Source organism: Lathyrus oleraceus, chromosome 5, assembly GCF_024323335.1.
Source record: "Lathyrus oleraceus cultivar Zhongwan6 chromosome 5, CAAS_Psat_ZW6_1.0, whole genome shotgun sequence".
In the NCBI taxonomy this organism is placed as follows: Eukaryota; Viridiplantae; Streptophyta; class Magnoliopsida; order Fabales; family Fabaceae; genus Lathyrus; species Lathyrus oleraceus.
Window position 1 is genome coordinate 118,488,860 of NC_066583.1, and position 24,793 is coordinate 118,513,652.

At 31.5% G+C, this 24,793-nt stretch overlaps 2 protein-coding genes across 2 annotated transcripts; both read right to left on the reverse strand.

Moving 5' to 3' along the window:
- Positions 1 to 1,939: 1,939 nt before the first annotated feature.
- On the reverse strand, positions 1,940 to 2,407 carry LOC127079134 (secreted RxLR effector protein 161-like). Its single transcript, XM_051019556.1, has one exon. The coding sequence runs from the start codon at positions 2,405 to 2,407 to the stop codon at positions 1,940 to 1,942; it is 468 nt and encodes a 155-aa protein (XP_050875513.1).
- An 18,718-nt stretch (positions 2,408 to 21,125) lies between these two features.
- Positions 21,126 to 22,388, reverse strand: LOC127088153 (BRI1 kinase inhibitor 1). Its single transcript, XM_051029075.1, has one exon. The coding sequence runs from the start codon at positions 22,208 to 22,210 to the stop codon at positions 21,341 to 21,343; it is 870 nt and encodes a 289-aa protein (XP_050885032.1). The 5' UTR covers positions 22,211 to 22,388; the 3' UTR covers positions 21,126 to 21,340.
- Positions 22,389 to 24,793: the final 2,405 nt, after the last annotated feature.

Genomic DNA, 24,793 nt, shown 5'->3' on the forward strand with positions numbered 1-24,793 from the left:
GATCCTTTTGATGTTGATGCAGTAAGATACCTTGTTCATAGAGAAACAGACCTCATTTTCCAAATTGACAATGAAGTGATGAAAAATCTTAGTTAACAAGTGAGCATAAGGTAACCCATCGACATGTTCATTATGTAACAGCATGTGACATAAAATGATATGCCCCAGTCTAGACGAATGTTGTTTTTGATAGCATAGAGAAGTAACATTTCAGAATCAGTGATAGTGTAGTGATTTGAGTATCTAGGCACAATAACATATACCAAGAAGTAATGAAGCATTTTATCATCAAGAACAAACTTAGCTGGTGACCAATAGACACGTTCTAGAAGATGTCCTACTGAACTCTTCTTTCTTTTGTTATATGATTGATGCTCAGACAATCTACTTAGACCATAATAAAATGCATGCTTACTATAGCCTTCTCAAGGAACTTTGATTCCAGAAAACCTATGTCCATCAGAGGTAATACCAAGAATAGAGCTCAAATCGGTGGCAGTCATGGAAATTGGTACTCCTTTTACCATAAAGGTAAGTTTGCCCTTCTTTGACACCATGTTAGAGTAAAAGACTTTGACAAGTTCAGGATAAAAGTCATTAGGTTCACAAATTAGATCGCTTAAGCCCAAACTCTCAAAGACAATAGGAAAAGTGAATACATCATCTGGAAAAGATACAAAAGATCCATATTTGGGTTTCATAATCTTCTTTTGAAAAAAATATTTTTCATACCTTTCTTGTTGACTTTTAGTGGTGAGGAGCCTTGAGAGATCTAAGGGACCTCTGGAACTTGCTTCCTTTCCTTTCCCCTTTGCCTTGAGTTGAGAAGTCATAACTATTCTAACAAAGCATAAGTGAAGCAATGGAGGAAGAGCGAGAATGCAGAAATTTCGGTTGGTCACAAGAGAAAGATAATGCTGAATTTTTTTGAGTGAAGGTAGGGTTTTATTACCAAGGAGTAGTGTAAAAGGAGTTATGATGGGTCAATGTGATTAGACCTTTGAGTAAAAGAATTAAATAAAAAAATAAAGTGTGATAAAGACTAAGTAAAGGATTCACATGATGCTAGGGAAGAGAAAACGTGTGTCAGTTTCCAAAATAAAAGGTGGAATAAAAGAGAGTAAATATAATAGTATAATAAGACAAAGGAAATTAAAGGAAATTAAAAGAGTGTAGCAGTATATATGTAGATTGCAAAGACAATAATCATGCGCGTGCCAAAAAAAAGAAAAAAAAAAGGACCAATCGATTGACATTGATAGACCAATCGATTGGCAGACTGAAACCAAGTAATATTTAAAGGAAAAAATTTGGACCAATCGATTGAGGGTATGAACCAATCGATTACCTGAAGCTTTGCCCCCCCCAAAAAAAGAAAAATAACCATGGGCCAATCGATTGATGGTATAAGGCAATCGATTTTATGAAGCTATTGTAAAAAATTTGAGGACCAATCGATTGGAGATATGAGACAATCGATTGACATAAAAAGTAAATTTAATAAAAAATAAATATTTATTCAACAAATATAAACATTTCATAAAACAAACATAAACATTTTATAACAACAAAAATAAACATATATTCATCAAACATAACTTTAAATGAAGAAGAGTTCATGTACCTTGTTAATTTTTGTGAGAAAATTTAGATGAACTAATCGAGGATCTTGATTCGATTAGATGTCACATTCGCTTAGAATACCAAGATTCCTTCTGATTTTATAAAATGCATCTCTTGCCCATGGCTTAGTGAATATATCTTCTAGTTGATTTGGGTATCAATAAATGATAATTCAATGTCGCCTTTGAGAACATGATCCCTTAGGAAGTGATAACGTATATCAATATGCTTGGTTCTTGAGTGCATTATCAGATTCTTTGAAATATTGATTGCACTTGTGTTGTCGCATTTGAGAGAGATGCTTTTGTTTCTTTAACTAAAGAATTTGAGCACAACAGCTACCAGTGGCGATATATTCTGTTTCAGCAGTGCTGAGAGCCACGCTTGCTTGCTTTTTACATGACCAAGAAACTAGAGAATTTTCAAAAATGTGACATGTTCCACTCTTGCTTTTTCTGTTCGTTTTGCATCCTACATAATCTGCATCAGAGAAACCAACAAGACTACATATACTACCTTTAGGGTACCATAATCCAACATTGGATGTTCCTTTGAGATACTTTATTATTCTCTTCACAGCAATGAGATGAGATTCCTTTGGACATGCTTGAAATTGAGCACATAAACATACACTAAACATAATATCGGGTCGACTAGTCGTTAGATATAACAAGGAACCAATCATACCTCGATACTTAGTGATATCAATTGGAGTTCCAAATTCGTCCTGATAAAGATATGTCCCCGATCCCATTGGAGTGGCTATATATTTGCAAACATCCATGTCAAATCATTTTAGAAGTTCTTTGCAATATTTAGATTGATTGATGAATATCCCTTCCTTTGTTTGTTTGATGTGCAACCCAAGGAAGTAGTGCAACTTATCCATCATGGACATTGCAAATTCTCCTTGCATGGTTGTTGAGAATTCTTCACATAAGGATTCATTTGTGGATCCAAATATAATGTCATCTACATAAATTTTCACTAAGATAGTATGATGGTTAATTATTTTGAAAAACAAAGTAGTATCCACTTTACCTTTTTCGAAACCATGTTAGCAAATAAAGTTACTTAACCTATCATACCAAGCCCTTGGTGCCTGCTTCAATCCGTACAAGGCCTTTTTGAGTTTGTACACATGATTGGGATATTTGAAGTCTTCAAATCCTGGAGGTTGACTTACATAAACTTCTTCAAGTATGTATCCATTTAGGAATGCGCTTTTAACGTCCATTTGGTACAACTGAAAATTCAAAGAGCAAGCATATGCCAACAATTATCTAATTACCTCTAGTCTAGCAACCGGAGAAAAAGTTTATTCAAAATCTATACCTTCTTCTTGATTATAGCCTTGGGCTACCAATCTTGCCTTGTTCCTTACAATGATACCATTTTCATCTAGCTTATTTTTAAAAATCCATCTAGTACCAATAACATGCTTACCTTTTGGTCTAGGAACTAGATCCCATACTTGATTTATTTCAAATTGATTAAGTTATTATTGCATGGATAGAATCCATTGATCATCATCTAAGGCATCTATGACTTTAAAAGGTTCTATTTGAGAAACAAATTCCATGTTGAGACAAGCATTTTTAAGATTCAACCTAGTAGATACTCCCTGATTTATGTCTCCAATGATTTTGTCAATAGGATGATCTCTATGCATTCTCCATTATTGAGGAAGGTCTTCTTGATTTTTCTTTGTTGAATGAGTTCCTCTTGATCTTTTATTTGATCTTCATTATTGACTTTGATAGAATCTTTCAAAGAATTTCCTATAATCTCATCATCATCATAATTAACTTCATCCTCTTTCGAGGTGTTATATTCATCAAAAGAAACATGCATAGATTCTTCAATTGTTAAAGTTCTTTTATTATATATTCTATAATCTTTACTAGTAAGAGAGTATCCAAGAAATATACCTCTGTCGGACTTCTCATCGAACTTACCTAGATTGTCTTTGTCATTCTTGAGGACAAAGAATTTGCATCAAAATATATGAAACTAAGAGATGTTTGGTTTCCTTCCTTTGAAGAGTTCATAAGGGGTCTTTTTCAAGATAGTTCTAATAATAATTATATTACTTACATAGCATGTCATGCTTACCGCATCCGCCCAAAAATGCTTTGGAAGATTTGAGTCGCTAAGCATTGCTCTTACAAGTTCCACAAGTGACCTATTCTTTCTCTCCACCACTACACTTTGTTGAGGAGTCCTTGGTGCTGAGAAATTATGAAATATTCCATGTTCTTCGCAAAACTCTTTGAAGGAGGCATTTTGGAATTCTCCACCATGGTCGCTTCTTATGGAGGCAATAGTTAGAGATTTCTCATTTTGAATTTGCTTTGCATATTTCTTGAACGCCTTGAATGCATCACTTTTATGCACTAAGAAGAAAGTCCAAGTGTATCTAGAGAAATCATCAACAATAACCAAAGCATATACATTACCTCCGAAGCTTCTTGTTCTTGATAGACCAAATAAGTCCATATGCAACAATTGTAGTGGCCTTGTAGTGGACACCACATTCTTTAATGTGAAAGTTGATTTTGTTTATTTTCCATTTTGACATGCAGCACATAATATATCTTTGAAGAATTTTATCTTAGGCAAACCAATAACAAGATCATGCTTTATAAGCTTATTCAAATGTTCCATATGAATATGAGCGAATCTTTTATGCCACAACCATGACTCATTATTATTTTCCATAAGAAGTTTCACTTTCAAAGTCACGTCATCATGGGAAATCATAAAAATTATATTGGTTCTCGTACCTTTGAGTTTTACCTCATGAGATACTTCTTCTTCAATAAAGCATTCATCCTTGGTGAACTTGATTTTGAAGCCTTTGTCACAAAGTTGGCTAATACTTAGAAGATTGTGCTTTAGTCCTTCGACATAAAGGACATCTTAAATGGATGTGAAAGGTGGTGCTCCAACTTTTCCTATACCAAGAATTCTCCCTTTGTTGTTATCACCATATGTGACCTAACCCTTGACCTTTAATGCTAGATTTGAAAATTTGGTAATGTCTCCCGTCATGTGCTTGGAACAACCACTGTCAAGATACCAAAGATTTGTTGTGGTTTTCAAGAATACCTACAAAACAGATTTAAGTTTTGTTAGGTACCTAAATTTATTTAGATCCTTCATAATTAGTGACTTTCTTTACCCATACATAATTCCCACTTGCTATGCTGAAATTTCTAACATAGCATGCATTTGGTGTATGGCCAATTATTCCACAATAAAAATAAGTAGGTTCAAAGTTGCTTCTATATCTAGGAACATAAGATTTATTTTTAGAGAATATTTTCCTTTTAGGATAGTGATGAACAACTTTAGGCTTGTTCACTTTCTCTTTAGATGGTTGGTCATTAGCTTTAACAAAGATAGTTTTACTGGAACTTGGTTTGAAAAAATTTGAATAACCAAGTCCACTTTTATCATTTGAATATCTTTGTTGGCTAAGGACACCTTCCAAACCAATTTGTCATTTCTCTTACCTTTCAAGAACCCTTTTTAATTGGACAATTTGCTAAGAAAGTGATTCACAATTTTTACATACAAAATTCTGTTTTTAACTAATCATCTTTTGTTTTTCATCATCGACATATTTTTCAATTGTCACGACTTTTTCTTCTACTGATGAAATTATTTTCTTTTGAGATGATATTGTTTTATACATAATTTTGCATTCCTTAAGAAGTTCATTTATAGCACCTTGTGCATCACTATCAAAAAGAGAAAAATTGCTACTAACCTCATCTTCTTCATCGTTGGAATGGTGTGAAGCCATTAATGCTAAATTTGCATATTCATCTCTTTCCGATCCGGATGAAGAACTTATCTCATTTTCTTCCCATGTAACATACGCATTTTTATTCTTGAATTCCTTCTTGCCTTTAAATCCACCTTTCTTGGAAAGTTTCGGATAATCTGGCTTTATATGACCTTGCTTTCCATATTCATAGCATGTGGCATCTTGTGAAGATGTGGAAGCCTCCCTTTTCCTGAAATGTTTATTTCTTTTTGTAAAATCTCACATCAACATCAACTTCATAGCATAATCGCATGACTTCACCATAATTTCAATACTCAACAACATAACAAGAAGATCATGTATCAAAAAATAATTTCACAACATAGTAAGGATTCACAAAACCCTAACTCCCAATTTTTCATGATATTTCCCCCAAGTCTAAAACTAGCTAAGATCCCACCTTAAATTGATAAAAATGATGAAATATTGGATATGAGATATGATTATCCAAGCTTTTTGATTCCACTTCCAAGTCTCTTCTTCTTTCTTCTCTTCTTCTTTCTCTTTTCTTTCTTTCTCTCTTCTCATGTTTCTTTATTTCTTTTTCGTTTACCGATAGATAAAATATTTCAGGAAAGGAAAATGAAATTGGAATATATATGGTGGAGAAAGAGTGGTAGAGAAAAAAGAGATAATGAGTGGATGAGAATAAAAGTTGGTAATAAATATCTCAAATGATATTTTATTAAGGATATTTCTTACTACTAGAGAAATTGACCAATTATTAATGTTACCAAAATGTTCCTTCTTATACTTATTCATAAAGGTCGGTCTCTTTTAATAAGAATTGATCTCTTCTGAGTCCACTGATTTATCTATTTGTCCCGATTGACAACATTTAGAGCATTTAAAAGTATATGGGATATTACACCAACACTTGGCTTCAACCCTGACTAAGCTTCATGAGGTATTTTGTTGTTCAACTTCTTTGTTGGACATCTATTGATGATGTACATTGTAGTTGAAGTGGCGTGCTTCTAGCCATATTCAAGATGCTTATATTCTTCCTTTCAGTAATGCCATTGTGTTGAGGTGAGTATGGTGTTATCGCTTCATGCCCAATCTATTCCTTCTCACAAAACTAAGCAAACCCAACTAAGGTATACTCACCACCACCATCAGTTCTCAACCTCTTGACGGTGTTTTCAATTTGCTTTTCAACTAGCAAGTTAAATTTCTTAAAATTCCTGAAAAAATCACTTTTCTTTTTCAACAAGTAAACCCAAAAATTCCTAGTGAATTCATCTATGAAGGTCAAGAAATAGCAAGTACCTCCTAGGTATTTTACTTCAAATGGACCACACACATCTGAGTGTACAATCTCAAACTTCTGATGTGACTTCATTGGCAAATCATGTTTGAATGGCTTCGTGGTCTTCTTGGATATGCAACATTTCTCACATATTTATTTTGGAACTTCAATCCTTGGAAGTCCATACATCATCTTCTACTTGTGCATCAATCTAAGACTCCTGAAATTGAGATATCCAAAGCTTTGAAGCCAAACCCAATTTTTATCTTTAGTTGTGATTCATGACCAATCATATTGATCGTGACCTTGAATGTCCTATTGGTTGACAAATGTACCTTCAGAATTAGCCTAAACATTTCATCAAACACCTTGAGTTCCCATCCTTCCAGCTTCATTGTGTAATTCTTGTCAAGTAATTGACCTAAACTGATGAAGTTACTTTCGATTGAAGGAACATACAAGACAACACTCATGATAGCTTTATGTCGATCCTTCTTTTTCACCATGATGTTTTCCATTCCTTCTGATGTCACCATGATGTTTTTTTCAAAACAAATTAATCTTTTAAATAATTCATCCAACTTGACAAACTTGTTCTTGGTGTTTGTCATATGATTACTGCAAACTTTATCAAGGTACTACACATTTGTTTTCTCTAAGTCAAAATATGTTGTAACCATCAAGATAGCATCTTCATATTCATTGCTATCATCATAATAAAATTGAGCCACACCCTTGTCCTCGTCATTGTTCTTATTGTAGTATCAGTCTCTAGCATAATGATCAAACTTCTAACAACAATAGCATTGGACCTCCTTCATGTCATTCAACTTCTTCTTCCATTTTGCTTTCACTTTGTTGTTGTTTGAGGATCTTTCTTTCATCTTCTTGATGAACTTTGTTATCAATTCCTATTCAAATACCTTCTCTGAATCTCTGTGCTTCAAACTTATCTCATGTGCCTCTAGAGATGCTTGTAATTCTTCAAGCTTCATCTCTAACAAGTCTTTCAATTCTTCAAGTGCCACCACAATGTGACCAAACTTAAGTGAAAGATCCCTCAACACATTCTCCACCTTCCTCAATTCAAAGGTTTTTTCTTCACGTGACTTCATTTGATTTGTCAAAGCCACCATCTTTGAGAAGAACTCGGTAATGGTTTCATCATCTTTCATCTGTAAGTTTTCATATTGCTCCCTTAAAGATTACAACTTCACTTTATTTAAATTTTCATCTCCACCATATATCTTCTTGAGAGTATCCCAAACCTCTTTGGCTGTTTCTTGCTCAATAATCTTCTCAAAGTTATTTGAATCCACACGCTGAAGGATTAAGAACAAGTCTTTCCCATATTTATTGACCATTTCATGATGAGCAGCCCTTTGTTCCTCATTAGCATTTGCCTCTAATGCCGAGAAACTATCATTCACAATTTCAAGCACATCTTGAAATTTGAATATCACTTTCATTTGTACACACCATCTATCATAGTTTTCTCCCTTGAAAATTTGTAGAATGGTTGGAAATTGGTTGGAGGTAGTGCTTCCATTCACCATGGTTAGATATTGAGAACCGAAAGAATGCTTTTGATACCAATTTGTTGTGTAACATGTATAATAAGTTACTTTAAAAATGATGATAACATGAGAGAAAATTAAAAAGTGGTTGAGGAAAAAGAGTTTACTAAATGTGTTTTGTATTTCAATTACAATGAGGGTTGATATTTATAGACACACTAGCCCCCCAAATCAAATTTAAAACAGCCACCCAAATCAAATTTAAAATAGGTTGTCTAAAATTGTCTGATATTGTAAGACCCCAATTTTGACCCTAAGATCCCTCATGATATCTCATCATTTGCATTGGCTTTGGGATCACACCTTAGCATCCTCCTTGCCTCTCATTCATTGGGTTTGCATTGGGAGAGATTACTAAGAACATTTGATTGTATCATACTTTATTTTTCTTTGTTTACTAACCAAAATACCAAAAATATGTCCATGTATAACTTTGTTTCTTTTGTAGGTAGTGTATGCATCCACCAATGCCATATCAAGCTCATAACTAGGGTTTGAGACCCTTAGTGCAAGAAATCAATCAAGGAAAGATTAAAATTGGTTTTAAACATAATATATGTATCCCCATGATCTTTATTTGTCATTTTGATCAAGAATCCATCAAGAGTTTAAAGCTTGTTTTCCTTGGAAGCCCTAATTCATTTGGGTATCTTATGTGACTTCCTCAGTAAGTTTCTTCAACAATTGGTCAAATATATCAAGGGATACTTCATTATACATCATATTATACATATATTATCCTCCATGAGTCTCAAATATCAAGAGAACTTCAAGTTTTCAAGTTGGTTCAAAGAGGTTGACCAGAAAAAGTCAACTGGTCAAAACTGGGGTTCCCTAGACCCTATCTCCTACACTTTTTATCATATGAAAATGACTCCAAGAGAAAAGTTATTCTTTATTACATTCCAAACAAATTTCTTGTTGACATAAAGATCTATTTTTTCTTGAAAAGTCATTTTCTATGGTGAAACATTATAGGTCATTTTGTCTGTTCCCTAGTTAGGGGGTCAACTTCCAAGGAACATAACTTGCTCAATGTTTTTATGATGAAGGTCATCCAAGTTTCATGATCAAATTCAATATGTCCTCTCAATATTTTATTATTTTATAAATGTCAAATTCAAATTGCAAGGGCATGTGCCAAGAGGAAACATTATAGGTCAGTTTGGGCAATTACCATTGAACAAGCAATTTTCCTCAACTTCTAAAATGCAGAACGCAGTCATGCCAAATCCAAATGAGATCAAATTTATGACCAAATTGAATAGGGATGAAAGAGATACAACTTTGGTGAATAAACCATTTCCATTTGAAGCTCATAGCAAACGTTACTCAAGGTGGAAGAAGTGGTAATTTGACTTGGTACTTGGAAAAAATTCAATTATGTTTGATTTCTCAATCTTCCACCTCAAAATTCATCATGATCCAAGCTTCAAATGGAAATGTGTTCAACAACAAAGTTGTTCCCCTTGATGTCACCTTTCCAAAAAGTCCAATATCACTTCATTTGGACAAGATTTGATAGGCTTGAGCGTGGTTCCTTTCATAGGTTTGTTTGGCAAGTTTTGAATTCAAATAACCATTTCCTATTGCATGCTTACATGTTAATGTTTTAGTACTCATTGTGCACGAATTGGAGCAAGATCACATCATGAATTAGGCCCAAATCATTTCCCATGCATCCATGCACCAAACTTGCTAATTTTTGAAAAATTTCAAATGATGTAGAAAGCATTTCCCTTGCCTATTTAAACAAGTCCATTGCCTCAGAATTACACACACACATTGCTCAAGCTTTGCCAAGAGATCCCATAACCCTACACCATAGAATACCTTGAGGATTTCTTTGAAATCGAGTTTGAATTTCACCTTCTGTTTTGAGGTTCAAACTCCAAGGATTCATTGCCTTTTTTATCTCAATTGGTCATTGCAAGCAAGAAGAGGAAGAACCAAGCAAATTCAGATCAAGATCAAGCCAGATTCAAGTTACCCGAAGGTGATTTTTCAGAAACTTTGAGCTTTCGATTCTCTCTCATTTATTCACCATTCTCTTTGATTTTTGGTTGGCTGAAGTCCTACTAATGTAGGAAACAAGATTGAGTTGCTTTGAGGTCAAATCGAAGCAACTCAGATCATGAACCTCAAATTTCAAATCCATGCATCTTTCAATATACTTGGAATTGGATGAAATGGAGGTCAGATTCGAGCTCCTGAGCATTTTTCCTTTAAAACAATGTCCTTAATTTTCATTTTTATGGTGGTTTGTGGTGGACCAATCCGGTGAGGTCCACCGGAGAAGATGATCGGAGCCCTAGCTCCGGTGTTGCTTTGGCGCCTTCCAAACCATCTGATCTCTTTCAAATATTTTAATCTTGACCCTTGGTTTTGATTACCATTGGTGTGGCGCATTGACTCAGGTCTTTGGTGGAACGCGCGCGCTTGGCCATCAGATTTGCTACCTCAATTAATGAGGGAGATCTATGACCCTTGTTTTTTTGTATTTTCTGAATTTTCATTTGATAGCCTTATTTTGTTTAATTCATAACAAATCCGTTTTTAATCCAAAAAATATGGGACTTTCACCAAAAATATTTAAATATTTTTCTCTTCCATATTATGAATTAAAATTATTTTTTGGATTAACTTTGGTATTTTTCATGAATTAAATGTTTTTGTGCATATTTTTAATTGTTTTAAAATACTTCCGACTTTCTAAAAATTGTGAAATTTTTTGTCTAAGGTCATTTGACCTTGTGTAACTTAGGTGTTTTGAAGGGATTTGAGGTTTTGTCCAAATTAAAATGCATTTTAATTCATTTTAAAATTGATTTTTAATTGAATAATTACTTAAAAATTATGTTGAGCCATTTTTCTGGTCTTGAGATGTTTGATTTTCTGTTTGGGCCTTGGTCATGGTTTATTTGACTTTTGTTTGATTAAAACCATTGAAGTTAGGGGATTGATGAAATGTACATTTCATCTCCCAAAATAAATGGATGGTATTGATCAGATGAAATTTATCTCATGATCAATTTGTATTTCCCCTTCCCCCTTCATCTCCATCCCTATTCTTCCCCATTCCCTCATTTGACCAATGAAATCTCTAATGTCTAAATGCTAATTGATTCATCAATGACCTTGTGTCAGATGAATCAATACAAGTCTGACTGAGATAGGTCCCTCCCATTTTATTTTAGTGTGTGGTATGTTTTAGGAGTTTGGTTCTTTGTACTAAATCTCTAACATGCATTAAAACCTATATTTTTATTGTCCGGTCTCAGATACTTGTGACTTCTACAGAAGTCCAATTACGATTGCTTAACATAGAGCTAAATTTGACCCTCAAGGCATAGCATTCTAGTAAGTGAGATTGTAAGTCTCTCATTCTTCATGGCATTGTGTGGAAACTTGACCTTTTTTCCTTTCATGAGAGCTAGTGGCATACTTATTGAATTATCCAAGTTGGAGCCCTTCTCATGGAAGATGTCTTGGTTCAAGGATTCATACTTGTGAATGAATGGTTGAGTGTTCTCCAAAGAATGACTTAACAAAGTTAAAACTCATCACTAACATTTGACTAACCATTGACTAACTCTTATTCATTATACTTTTACTTTCAAGTCATTTACTTTATGCAATTTAAATTTCAGTCATTTATCATTCATTGCCATTTACATTTCATGCAACTTGTTTATGTTTCAGTCCTTTTGACTTTGCTCATTTGAGCCATATCTTATGATTGTATATATTTGTTTGTGTGTTTTGATTTTGTTTGTGGTCTTAGGACCCTAAAACACCTAATAACAACAAAAAGCCTAAAAAACATTTGGTGGACTGTTGAGATTTGATCTGAACTTTTGGACTTAGAACTAGGCAACATTCCATATGCTAAAGGACTTGGTCAATGCCAACATCTGAGACTGAGCTATCTTTGACAGTTACTTTCATCTGATACAAGACCTTGGATATCTTTGATTCATATTCTACTTTGTCTATGTGCTTAATTGTTATTTTGCTATTGTCCATGTCTGATGTTTTATTATGAGTTAATCAAGGAATATTTCATATGATATATTGGAAGACACTGAAGACTGCTAGTTATTGGAGTGCTTGCTTGGATATGGCTATCTTTATTTGATGCCTTGATCTTCATGATTTTTGGATATTGCTTATTTCTTGTCAAAGTCAAAGGAAAATGGGTTTCTACATGACATTCTTGTTTGTTGGATTGCATCCCATTGGTTAGATCTTTTCAACTCTTAACTTTTAAATTTTTGTTTAGGGTAGTCTTTTCATCTCCTCCCACTTCTTTAATTTCAAAATCTCTCCCTCTTTTCAAAAACTTTCTTTACTTGTGATTTCGAACTTAGACATGTTTTAATGATTAGAAATTTTGACCTTATGCCATTGAATTTTTAAACATTTTTTTCTTAAATCAAATTTGTAAATAAATTTAATCTTACTCAAATTTCAAAAGACAAAAAGAATTAACAACCTCATTCAAATCTTTGGCCTTTTTGTGCCTTTTCATTTAAACTTTTGTTAAAATCAATTCATCAACTTATTTGAAATTTTTACCACAAACTACGAGGTTTTGATCCCTCATTTTTATGTTGGTACGTAGGCACAAGACCGAAGATCTTGTCAGACACAAAAATATAATCAATGAATTCTTTTCTCATCCCCTCATTCGTTTTTTTATCAAACATCATTTATACCCAAAAAACATATGCACACAAAAAAGGGCTCCCTAGGAGTACCTAAGATATTTTCGATGCTAACACCTTCCCTCTGTGTAACCAACTCCCTTACCTGTAATCTCTGCCATTTTATTAGTTTTGATTTTAAAAATTCTTACCTTTGGATTTTGTTCGTACTTATCCATTTTTCTTTGGAAACAATAAAAACGCGGTGGCGACTCTGGTTTTATTGATGTCAAGTTTATTCATATCTTGATGGTCATGAATTTACCGCTACAGATATACTTGCTCGTGTAAATGATATACCCCTGGTATATTCTTAAAACTGTTTATCTAGCTAAATTTGATATACCCGCCCAAGTATATAATATACCCACAGGTAAATTCTAAACAAAAACAGAATTTACTACAATAATTTTGCAAATTAATAAGTTCCATATGCAATTTTTGAAAATTTTAAAAATCAATTGAAATTATCAAAAAAAAAGTATGGGGATCACTTTGTAAAATGTAAAAGATTTAATAATAATAAATAAGTATGATATTCAATTTATATAGAGTATAAGAGAATCTATAAATTTATAAATTTAACTTGTGCAAAAAAAATTCATAAATTTTCATCATTTTAAGAACTCTAAATATTATTTATCTAAAGATTTTACCCAAATTATTTTAAATTAGTTTAAAATATTTACTTTTTCTTATTAAAAATTATATAACACTTATCTTTTGTGTTTTATGTCAAAGAAATGCAACATAATTAGTCAATATAAAGCATTAAGCATTCAAGATTTCTTTTAATGTTATTAAAACAATCCATTTGTTGTATTCAAATACCTACCTTAAGGAACCATTGTGCAAGTTTAAGCTTAGATGAGACTCTACCACCTAACAATGAATTAATTACACCTAATACTTGAAGGATTTAAGAACTTAATATTTGTTTAGAAGTTAAAAAACTTGATGTGTTATATTTCAACACCTAACTCAAGGAAACATTACACAACACTAAGATATCATTTGACTTTATCAACCTTCAAAATACTCTATTATTCAAGTAACTTAATTCCTTCAAAACTCTTAGAAACACCAAAGTCCAAAAGTTAAGTGGGAATATATCAATGCTGATATTCTATTTGTAAAACTAAAACGAATAAAAATTATCAAAAACTCACACATAACCGTGATTTTTTAAATTGAACATGGTGTTCGATCTAACAATGTTAAGTTTTTGAAAAGATTATCTAATTATTTAGAATTATATAGAAGATACCATACAAGTTGAGCTAGAAAAGACACCAATTATTAATCTTGTCTGATATCTAATTTTGTCACATGCCCTTTGTCACTGAATCTCACGTAAAAGAAAGAAAAAATGTCTGTGACATCTATCGATCTTCAAACAAGATACACTCAGTTACGGGGTAGTCCTAGAAATGTATGTTACTTTTACACTTCATATTATATATACATATACGATTAACATTAATAAATTATTAATAAAATTATTTATATTTTTTATAACTCTTAATCATTTATTATTCTTTCAGACTTCTGTTTATATGACATTTTATGGTTATTTGCGTAAGCTGATAAAAAATAATATATATATATATATATATATATATATATATATATATATATATATATATATATATATATATATATATATATATATATATATATATATATGTGAGAGAGATATCTATAAATATATCTTTTATTTGAATCTTTATAAAAAAAATTATTTTTGCTTTTCCAAATAAATGTTGTCTTATTGTTGTTTATTGTTTTATATATATATATATATATATATATTAAAGGCCTAATAGATATTTTTTTATAAAAATATTTATTTTCAAAAGTTAAAACTTTCTAAAACTTTTTATAAATACAATTTTTCTTGCTTACTAATCGATTGTTTATATAGAAAAAAAAAACAATTTTTTAAATGACAAAATCTCAAGCTAAAAAGTAGCGAATATTTGAACCTAAAAATTATATTGTAAGCTCGCTGTTTGTGATTATTGTTCTAGGTCGACCATGGTCGACATTGGCCGACCATTTTAGGAGAATTGCAATCTTTCCATAATCTTCTCGGTACACGAGAATCATCATGTTAGCTAGAAAGCACGAGAGATCCAAGGCTCAAGTGCATTCTACGGTTATTTACAATTCAGTCCACTACTACATAAAATATATATTACGACGTCTATTTTATCACGATTCTTTGAAAACTCATGGTGACATCTCTAAAATCAGACGCCATCAATTTAATTTATTTTTTAATTAAAAATAATTTATATATTATCACAGTTGAATAGAGAAATCGGGTGAAAATTTATAAAATTCATGGGTTCGAATATCAGCGCCAATAAATTTGCGATTTCTTTAATATTAGAGTGACATCTTTCTTTTTCATTTATTTTTAAAAAAAATATAAATCGGATTTTACTACGGTTGATTAACACAAATCTGGTGGTATGATTTACCTCTTTTTATTTTTAGTTTTATAATAACCCTTTCTTTTTTATTTATTTTTAATATGAAAATAATCAAGATGTCATTGCGGTTGATTAAACAACCTAGGTGATATTGTCCCTTCTATTTAGATCTTTTACTTCTTCATCACGTTTTTAGTACATACACTTTTCTCTACCATGCATGTACAATAAAATATCGATCTCGAATGTTGTTTTTGTTGTTTATGTTGTTGTTGTTGTTTATATTTATGTTGTTGTTGTTGTTGAATGTGTATGAGGCATATCTATATTCATGGTTTTATGTGGAAATAGTATTATAGAGTTAGATGAAAGAGTTGGATTTGATCAAAGTGGTTCTAGGAGAATAATATGTTGTTGTTATTTATGTTGTTGTTGTTGTTGTAGTTCATGTTGTCGTTGTTGTTGTAGTTTATGTTGTTGTTGTTGTTAAGGAACGAACCAGTGAACATAGACTTAGGTAAGAAAGACTTTGGTAAGAAAATGGGGTATAAGAATAGTATTATAGGGTTAGATGAAAGAGTTTGATTTGATCAAAGTGATTCTAGTTGAAGGTAATAGGTTCTTGAAATGTCTTCGAACATGTCTTCATGGTGATTATTCTAACTATATTAATCAAGGAGAATAATATGTTTAGTACTTATGTTGTTGTTGTTGTTGCTGCTGCTGTTGTTATTTTTGTTGAATGTTTAAGTTGTTGTTGTTGATGTTGTTGTTGTTTATGTTGTTATTGTTGAATATTTAAGTTGTTGTTGTTGTTTATGTTGTTGTTATTGTTGTTGTTAAGGAACAAACCAATGGACATAGACTTAGGTAAGAAAATGGCGTATGAGACACATTTTTATTCATGGTTATATCTTATTGTTGTTAAGGTACAAACCAATGAACATGGACTTATTTGTTGTTGATGGTGGACATAGTCCATTTTACCCTAGAGGTTTATTTGTTATTGTTTGTGAGAATGTTTAGTTGTGTTGTTTCATGGAATTTTAAGGATAATATATGTTGTTGTATGTTCTTGTTAAGATTGGTTTAATGTTATGGTGTTGTTTTTCCTTTGTTGTTGTTTTGAGCATAGATGGATTATTCATCTAGCAACGAAACTCATACAAATGAATCTCAAACTATAGAGGAAAAAATTAAAAGCAAACAAAGAGGTACTATAATGATGACTAAATTAACAAAAATCTGTAACTCGGGTAATAGATTGTTGATCGAGTTTAATAATGTAACTTGGACATGTTATGGTACAAATTATTTTCTTTTTAGGAGTTATGTCGCATTCCTTGGACGTAGAAAAGTGAATATTTTGATAGATGATTTGACCCAATTATCAAAATATGCGAAATAAAGCATGTGAACAGGCGTTATGGTAATGGTTTTAATTTACATGATTCAGTAGTATTTTTTATAATTACTAATACATACTTATTGATGTAATTGTAGTCAACTTTTGAGTTTACTTATGATGATACGTTTAAGAAAATGTGGATCACTTATGTTGGTGAGCATTTGAGGGGTTTAAAGTCATAGCTCACGCGTGCCTATATTACGAAACCCAGGCTTGATCTTGAGCACCAAATTGTGAAATATAATTATATTGGTAAAAAAAGTTTGAGAAAAGTTTGTCAAGTCTTGTAGTTTGCTGATTTCTTGATTAGTAGTAATCTTATTTTCTTATAATGTTATACTTATGCTTTATTATATACAACCATTCAAATTAATATGCTTAGTATGTTTATAACAGGTTAAAAGTGAATCAGGAAAGCTAAACAAGGAAAAAAAAACAAATACCCTCATAGATTGTCTCGCGGGAATTAGAGAAAACTTGAGAAAATGTTGATTAATGAAAAAAAAACAAATTGGACATGAGGACTCCATCAGTTTTGATCGCATCCCATATCCACCATCACGGCATGAGAAGTGGAAGAGGGCTCGATAAAGACAAACTGGAGAGTTCACTTCAGATGCCTCATGAGCAATCGCTGAGAAAATTGTAAGTAGATTTTTTTGTCAATTAGGATATTAAATGTATGATTTGTTGTGCGCATGATTTGTTATGTGTAATTTAAATCACTTTGGTAACCATATCTTTTTCATGTTGTGTAGGATTCGTTGATTGATATGGACAACCAAGGTTCTTTTGTTCCACAACCACAACATGGTATATTAGTATAAACAATCAAAATAAAGGAGCATGATGGACATGTATGTGGTGTTGGAGAAGGCATCAACCTGAGATTATTTTTTGGTACATCGAGAAAGAGTAAATAATTGTGAAAGAAGAGATGGATGAACCTGTTGATAAGAAGTTAGCAAATAAACATGAATAAAAAAAGAAAGAGTTGGAAGATAAATTAGTATTTTATTTACAGATAATTCTTTAAAAGTGATTGAATCATTCAAATCAATATGGTTAAAAGAGGAGAATAAAGATAGTTACTTAGCACCATTTATCAATTAGTAAGTAATTTTGAAATTGCAATTTCTCTATTATAGTTAGTTTCCAAATACTAACTATGCTCGTGTTCATTCAGTGGCCATTGACAATTGATCATCATCTCTCTTAGGATGAATATGGTAATTATGTTATGTTCCTTAGAAAAACTACTTGAACCAAAGATGAGGCGTTTTCTTACTATGTAAGTTTATATTTATTAGAATTTTAATTAGTAATATTTTCTTTGAATTTGTAATTAACTTAGCGTGTAATATGTTTAAATCCTTTTCAATTTACAGAGTTGTAGAGCAATCCCATATGTTGAATGGAGTTAGAAATAAAAACCCAGCATTTTGTACGTCTTTGGTAAGTGAATTACTTGTGACATTCATTTATCTATAGTTACATGTGTGGTTATATATTCAAGTAACATTTAAATTTGTAGACGAGGAAACCAAAAGGAGGATACGAGTGTGATTTTTTTGTCATGAAACACATGTTAAACATTTTCTTTGCCAACATTGTTGATTCTTGGGATCACATACACCCACACACGCACACATGCACACATGCACACACACCCACACGAGGGCACCCACACACACCCACACGCACACACATACACACACATGCACACATACACGCACAGGCGCACACGAAAGCACCCACGCACACATGCACACGCACACGGACACACACACACACTCATATATATATATATATATATATATATATATATATATATATATATATATATATATATATATATATATATATATATATATATATATATTAACGTTTAAGTTTATTGTTATTTCAAATCATGTGATCTTCAATTTTCTTTTTGTTTTCATATAGATGTTTAAGGACACTACACCATTCTCACTAAAAGACTTAAAGACGTTCGTACACATTGGACAATTTGCTTCAATGCGCTTTATAGGCCAGAGAGATCATATTGAGTTTGTAATATATGTTTGCAATATTTTTGGATTTGATGTAAATAATATTTAGGTTTGTTTTGTAGTATAATGAAGTCATATTTTGTTACGAAAATATGTGTATTTGTTGTTTCATATTATGTTGTAAAAAATATCGTATAAAATACAAGTACTAAAAAAATTGAGGAATATATGGAATAATAAAAAAATATTAAAAAAAAACAAAGTATTTCACCATGGTTGAAAAAATCAAACATGGTGAAAATGGGCACACCAATTATTATATACCATTATATGGCTGGGCGTCGAACCCATGAACTTTATATATTTCACCAATGTTGATTAAGATGACTGTGGTGATGTGTAGTGTGCTACATACACAACAACAGAAAATGACATTTACCTCGGCTTCACAGGCAAGGTAACCAAGGGCGTCATGAAAAGTGCACATTTTACATCTCGGTTTAAAAAAAATTGACAAGTATGTGGTGAATTCTCTAATGTACCCTTCATTTGATCTCTAGGGAGACCTTTTTGAAATTCTGAAATGCCAAAAACATATGTCCCCTTGATTTTGTCATTTCATCGACAGATATACCATATTTTAACCTTGTTTATCTCTGAAGAAGAAAAAGAAAAAGATTTGGATCTCTGAAGAAGAAACGAGAGCACTAAACACATAACATCTTCGTATTAAAGATGATATGTGTTTATAACTCTCGTTGTTTATGACTCTTTTGTTAATGGTTCTTCGTTTGGGTTTTGTTTGTGTTGTTTAGACAAATGAAACTGAAAGCTATAACCTAAAGTTATATATATATATATATATATATATATATATATATATATATATATATATATATATATATATATATATATATATATATATATATATATATATATATATATATATATATATATATATATATATATATATATATATATATATATATATATATATATATATATATATATATATATATATATATATATATATATATATATTCACCTCGGTTGAAAAGAAAATTGATGTGAAAAGTGACATATTTTTATATTAAAAATAAAATATTCAAGAAGGCGCCATTTTTAATGAGATTAAACATAAACTAAGACTGTTAGGATTCGAAGCATGTGTGTTGAATAAGTTTACCCATCTATTTTTAAAATAATCGATGGAATATATTGTGTATATTTATAAAAAGAAAAACAAGATGGTCCAGGAATTGTACCTTGGTTTTTTATAGGTATGTGAAATCGTTTTTATGAAATGTATTATCTGTAGTAGTGATAGATTATTATTATGGTCACACGTCAAGGTTGAAAAGCATCATACTTACTACCATTCCTACCTTACTACCGTTGATCAACCATAATGGTATTACTCTTCCAACCATTACGAAATATCCTTTTCATAGTAGTGCTCCTAACTATTAGAAAGTTAGTTATTTCTTCTATACTATATACAAAGAAGACGTGAATTCAGGTAATAAATTTCAAATTTAATTTTAATTCATTTTTCTTCATCACATGCTACCTTGAGCGTTGAAATTTTAATCTTGTAAGTCAGCCCCTTTCCACTACACTGAAAGTTCATATCCACCATTACTCTCGATCTTTTATCTTTTCTCTATTTCTAGGTACAGAACAGAAAAAATTATTAAATTTATTGTTTGTAAAATAGTTATATAGAAACTAAAAATCGAAGAATCAAAATATATTTAATTGTTAAACTGAAAACAAAATGTGAACTTTTTATTGAGACTCAAAACATATTTAACGTTATCTATATAATTTAGTACCCGAATGAAAAATATATATTTAATATCATAGATTTTTTAGAAAAAAATTTAAAATTTTTTTAATTGCATTTTGGTCTCCTTATTTAAATTGACTTACAAAGTTGTTAGTCCTCTTTTAAAACTCTTTAATTTTTTTCATTCAATTATATTTTATAATTAAAATGTAATATATTTTAAATAACATGAAATACAATATAACAATGTAAAATGATCTAAGTATAAATTTAAAAATCTAAAAATAATTATTTAGGTGAATGCAAATAGAGAATCAAATAGAAAATCTTAAATTCATATTGTATATCAATTATATTAATTAGTTTAAAATAACACACACATTGATAAAAAAAAATCAATAATAGTTAGTATAATAGGAAAAAAAAAACTAATGTTATTGTGAAAATAACAGTTAAATTTTTCACACAAATATTTTGCTCAAATGATATATTGGAGTTGGGAGTAGTAACAAAATCTTCCTTATTGGTAAATTTCAGATATAAACTTAACATTACAAAAACATAAAATGTGTTAAACAAAAAAAAACATAAAATGTGAAAATTATGACAGTAACTACAATAGAACTAGTAACAAAAAATTATAAACAGTAAATACAAAACAACTAGAAAACAAAAATAATAATAATTATCTATGATGTATCTATGACTATGAGGCAAATTAATTGATCTTATCTTCTTTTGCAATGGAGTTTTTACAGTGAGCAATTGCAGCTTGAATTGCAGCATGTAACTCTTCCATGGTACTATCATTTGTAGAAGATGAAGACGAAAGAGCAGCACCACCTTTTGCTAGCAATAATCCACTATTTGTTGGAGAAGTTCTCATGGAAGCTGGTGCTGAATATTCTCCTCTACTTCCTCTCACTTCTGGCTTATTTTTCCTCATTAAATTCCCTGAACGTGAATAAGCTTCTCCATGGAATCGATTCTTTTCTCTTTTTCTAAAAAAGTATTTCTTCAATGCTTGAATCATATCATAACCAATAACTTTCTTCTTATTGTTATTATTATGATTCTGCTGAGGCTTCTCTTTGTTACTGTTATTGTTTTCTCCTTTGTGGTGATTTCCTTTTGTTAATCCAAACAAAGAGAAGCTGTTGGATTTTGTGTTGGTGGAACTGGATTTGGTTTCTTCTTTTGTGATTCCTTTGATGATGTTGTTTGTGCTGTGAAATTCTCTGTTGCTGGTGTTGCAGCTTCCGGTGTCTTTTCTAAACTTTTCATTTTCTGTTATAGGGAGAGTGAAACTGTCGTTTGAGTTGGTGGAAAGGCGAGGCGAGGAAGGGAAATGGGAGAGGAGATGAAGTGGAAGTAAATGACCGTGGAAGAAAATGTCATCAGCTGGAGATAAGTCAAGTGCGAGTGAAGGTGGTGATGGTTTTGATTTGTCATGGATTGTAGTGGAGGAGTTAGAGTGGAGAGAAATTGTGAAGGAGAATTCATGAGTAGGTGAAGAAGAAGATGGTGAAGAAGAAGAAGGATGATGATTGTTTTTTTCTATGGTGTTTTGATGTTGTTGTGTTTCCATAACAGTTTGACAAGAGTTGATGAAGTGTTTGGTGGAAAGAGAGAGAGAGATGGAAAAGTGTTGTGATCTTTGTTTCACTTTGATGTATGGATGGAATGTTAAGAAAGGTTTTTAGGAGGGATAAGAGAAGCAAAAAAGAAGGAAAGAGTGTGAGTCATTGTCAAAACTATGTTTGAACTTTTTTTGATGCTTTTTTCATACATATAAGACATTATACATTAATTATTTTTGTGTGTATGTAATTACTCCATCCTCCCTTACAATTGGATAATGATATTTTTTTAATCATCAACAATTTTTCAAATGACTCTTTTTATCTCTTTCTCTCTCAAACGACTCTTTTTTTTATCTCTTTATCTCTTCATGCACAATTAGAGGCTTGTAAGCTAAACCCATGAATGAACCCATCAAATCCAAAATATTAATCTAATCCAACTAATTAAAGCATTTGATAATTAATATTATATGTATCACTTTCAATTCAATAAACTTATTTGCAGTAGTACTTTTGTATAATATTATATGTATCACTTTTAATTCATTATTTTTTATTTTATATAAGTCATCTCGTGTATATAGAAGTGGACGATGTCTTTAAAATTTTTACTATTCAAAGTTTTAGTTTAAAAGATGTTAGACGATAGACCTAGATCTATAGAGGGGATAAATAGATCCCGAGTTTTTGACAGAAATTAGTTTGAAAAACTTATGACGCGGAAACAAGTTACAAATATCCCGGATAAAATATCGTCTATACGAACTCGCTATCAAAAAGTTCGGATATATGTATTTAAGACAACAGTATGATAATGATTCACAAATCGATCAATAACAACTAATCACAACTACTTGAATTCAAAGTAAAATGGATAAGTCTATCTCCAATGATAACTCACACAAATACAAGTGAGACAATTTGTCGAACATTTAGTTACGATCAATAATGTTTGGAATTCTACGTGATTTTGTTATTCTAGAAATCCAATCACAACCAAATGGTTTGTGATCTACACAACAACACCAATTTCAAAGTGTGTTCAAAATTATGATCCAAGCATTATTGATCAAACAATCTATGTAATCGATAATTTTCAAACTGAAACTAAAAAAGAGATAGATAGAAAGAAAGAGAGTACACAGGATTTATTTATACAGTTCCCCAATCGACCTCGCTATGAGTACGTCTTCCCTCAGTTAGAATTAGAATTGAGATATTATATCATATCTTACTTTGCAAATGTGCGAATATAAGAGATGAAGAAATCTAATCCTACAAACCTATGTTTGATGTTGATTCTACCACCTTCAAAACCCTTGATCAAAGATTGATAAAGTAACCAACATTGCCGCTTCAATTCACCATTCTCATGCTACTTCTTTGAACGAAACCCCTTATTCTTCAAAGCTTTCACTAGGTCAAATTAATTCCAAGTGTACACTTGTTGAAACCTAAGATTTACGAATGCGATCCACCGTCCAATGCTACTACTTTTCCCAAGAACCTCTTGTTCTTCAAAGACTTCACTCGGTCGGATTTGGATTGCGTAATCTTGTCCAAATCTTCAAACCCTAACAATCTTAAAGGAAAACCCCACCTTGGTTTTCTTATTTGAAATCCTCAAAGTTCTCAACCCAATATCAATTGTACAAATAACCTAATTGGACGTTATCAACCTTAATCTAGATGACACCCAATCAAAAAATGATTAAATGTAGTTTGATTGTGTGTATGCATAGAAGAGAGATTGAAGATGATTGGAATGCTTTAAAATCCTGATTTTGTATAGGTTTTACTCACTATAAATCATACTAGACAATGATGCATGTATAAAGTATTTATATGCATGCATGTTTAGAGGCAAAAGGAATGAACAAGACATGAAAAAATTATGAACTTTTGAAAATTTTCGTCGCATAGGTCGACCTATGGAAGGCATGTGCCAACCTGTTCGACGCATATGCCGACCTGTATAAGATCATGCGTTGACCTGTGCATGCCATGCACTACCTATGTGTCGACCTGAAGAGGAGACACATGAGTCAGAACCTACAGGTTTCAATATTGCAGCATGAGTGTCATCCTTTGGAATGGATATGTCGACCTATGGAAGAAGGAAGGTTTTATGGCAGAATTTTTTTTCTATATGTCGACCTAAAATAAGCTTTGAGATAATGATATATGAAGTTTGAAAGCTTCATGCACAAGGAAGGTTTTATGAGATGCAATGTTGACCACTGTTGTTTCTTTAAGATCTATAAGTCCAATTATATTTCCTACTTTATGGCAATGGCATGTTGATAATAGATTTAAATATGGACGAGATCAGAAACTTGAGGATGTAGTTGTCAAAAGAGTTTCACAAGAAGGATTTAGATCCCGCAAAAGAGATTTTTGATATGTAAATCACAAGATATAAGCAAAGATGAGTTTTGTAGGCAAAATGCATCAATCGTACTTAGTAAAGATTTAAGGTTTAGTACGAGGACTTCCAATTGATTTTGGCAACTTTTAGCTTCAATGAGGAATATAACTGTCATATGATGCATAAGAATAGATAAGCAAGAATTGATTGGTTAACTCGC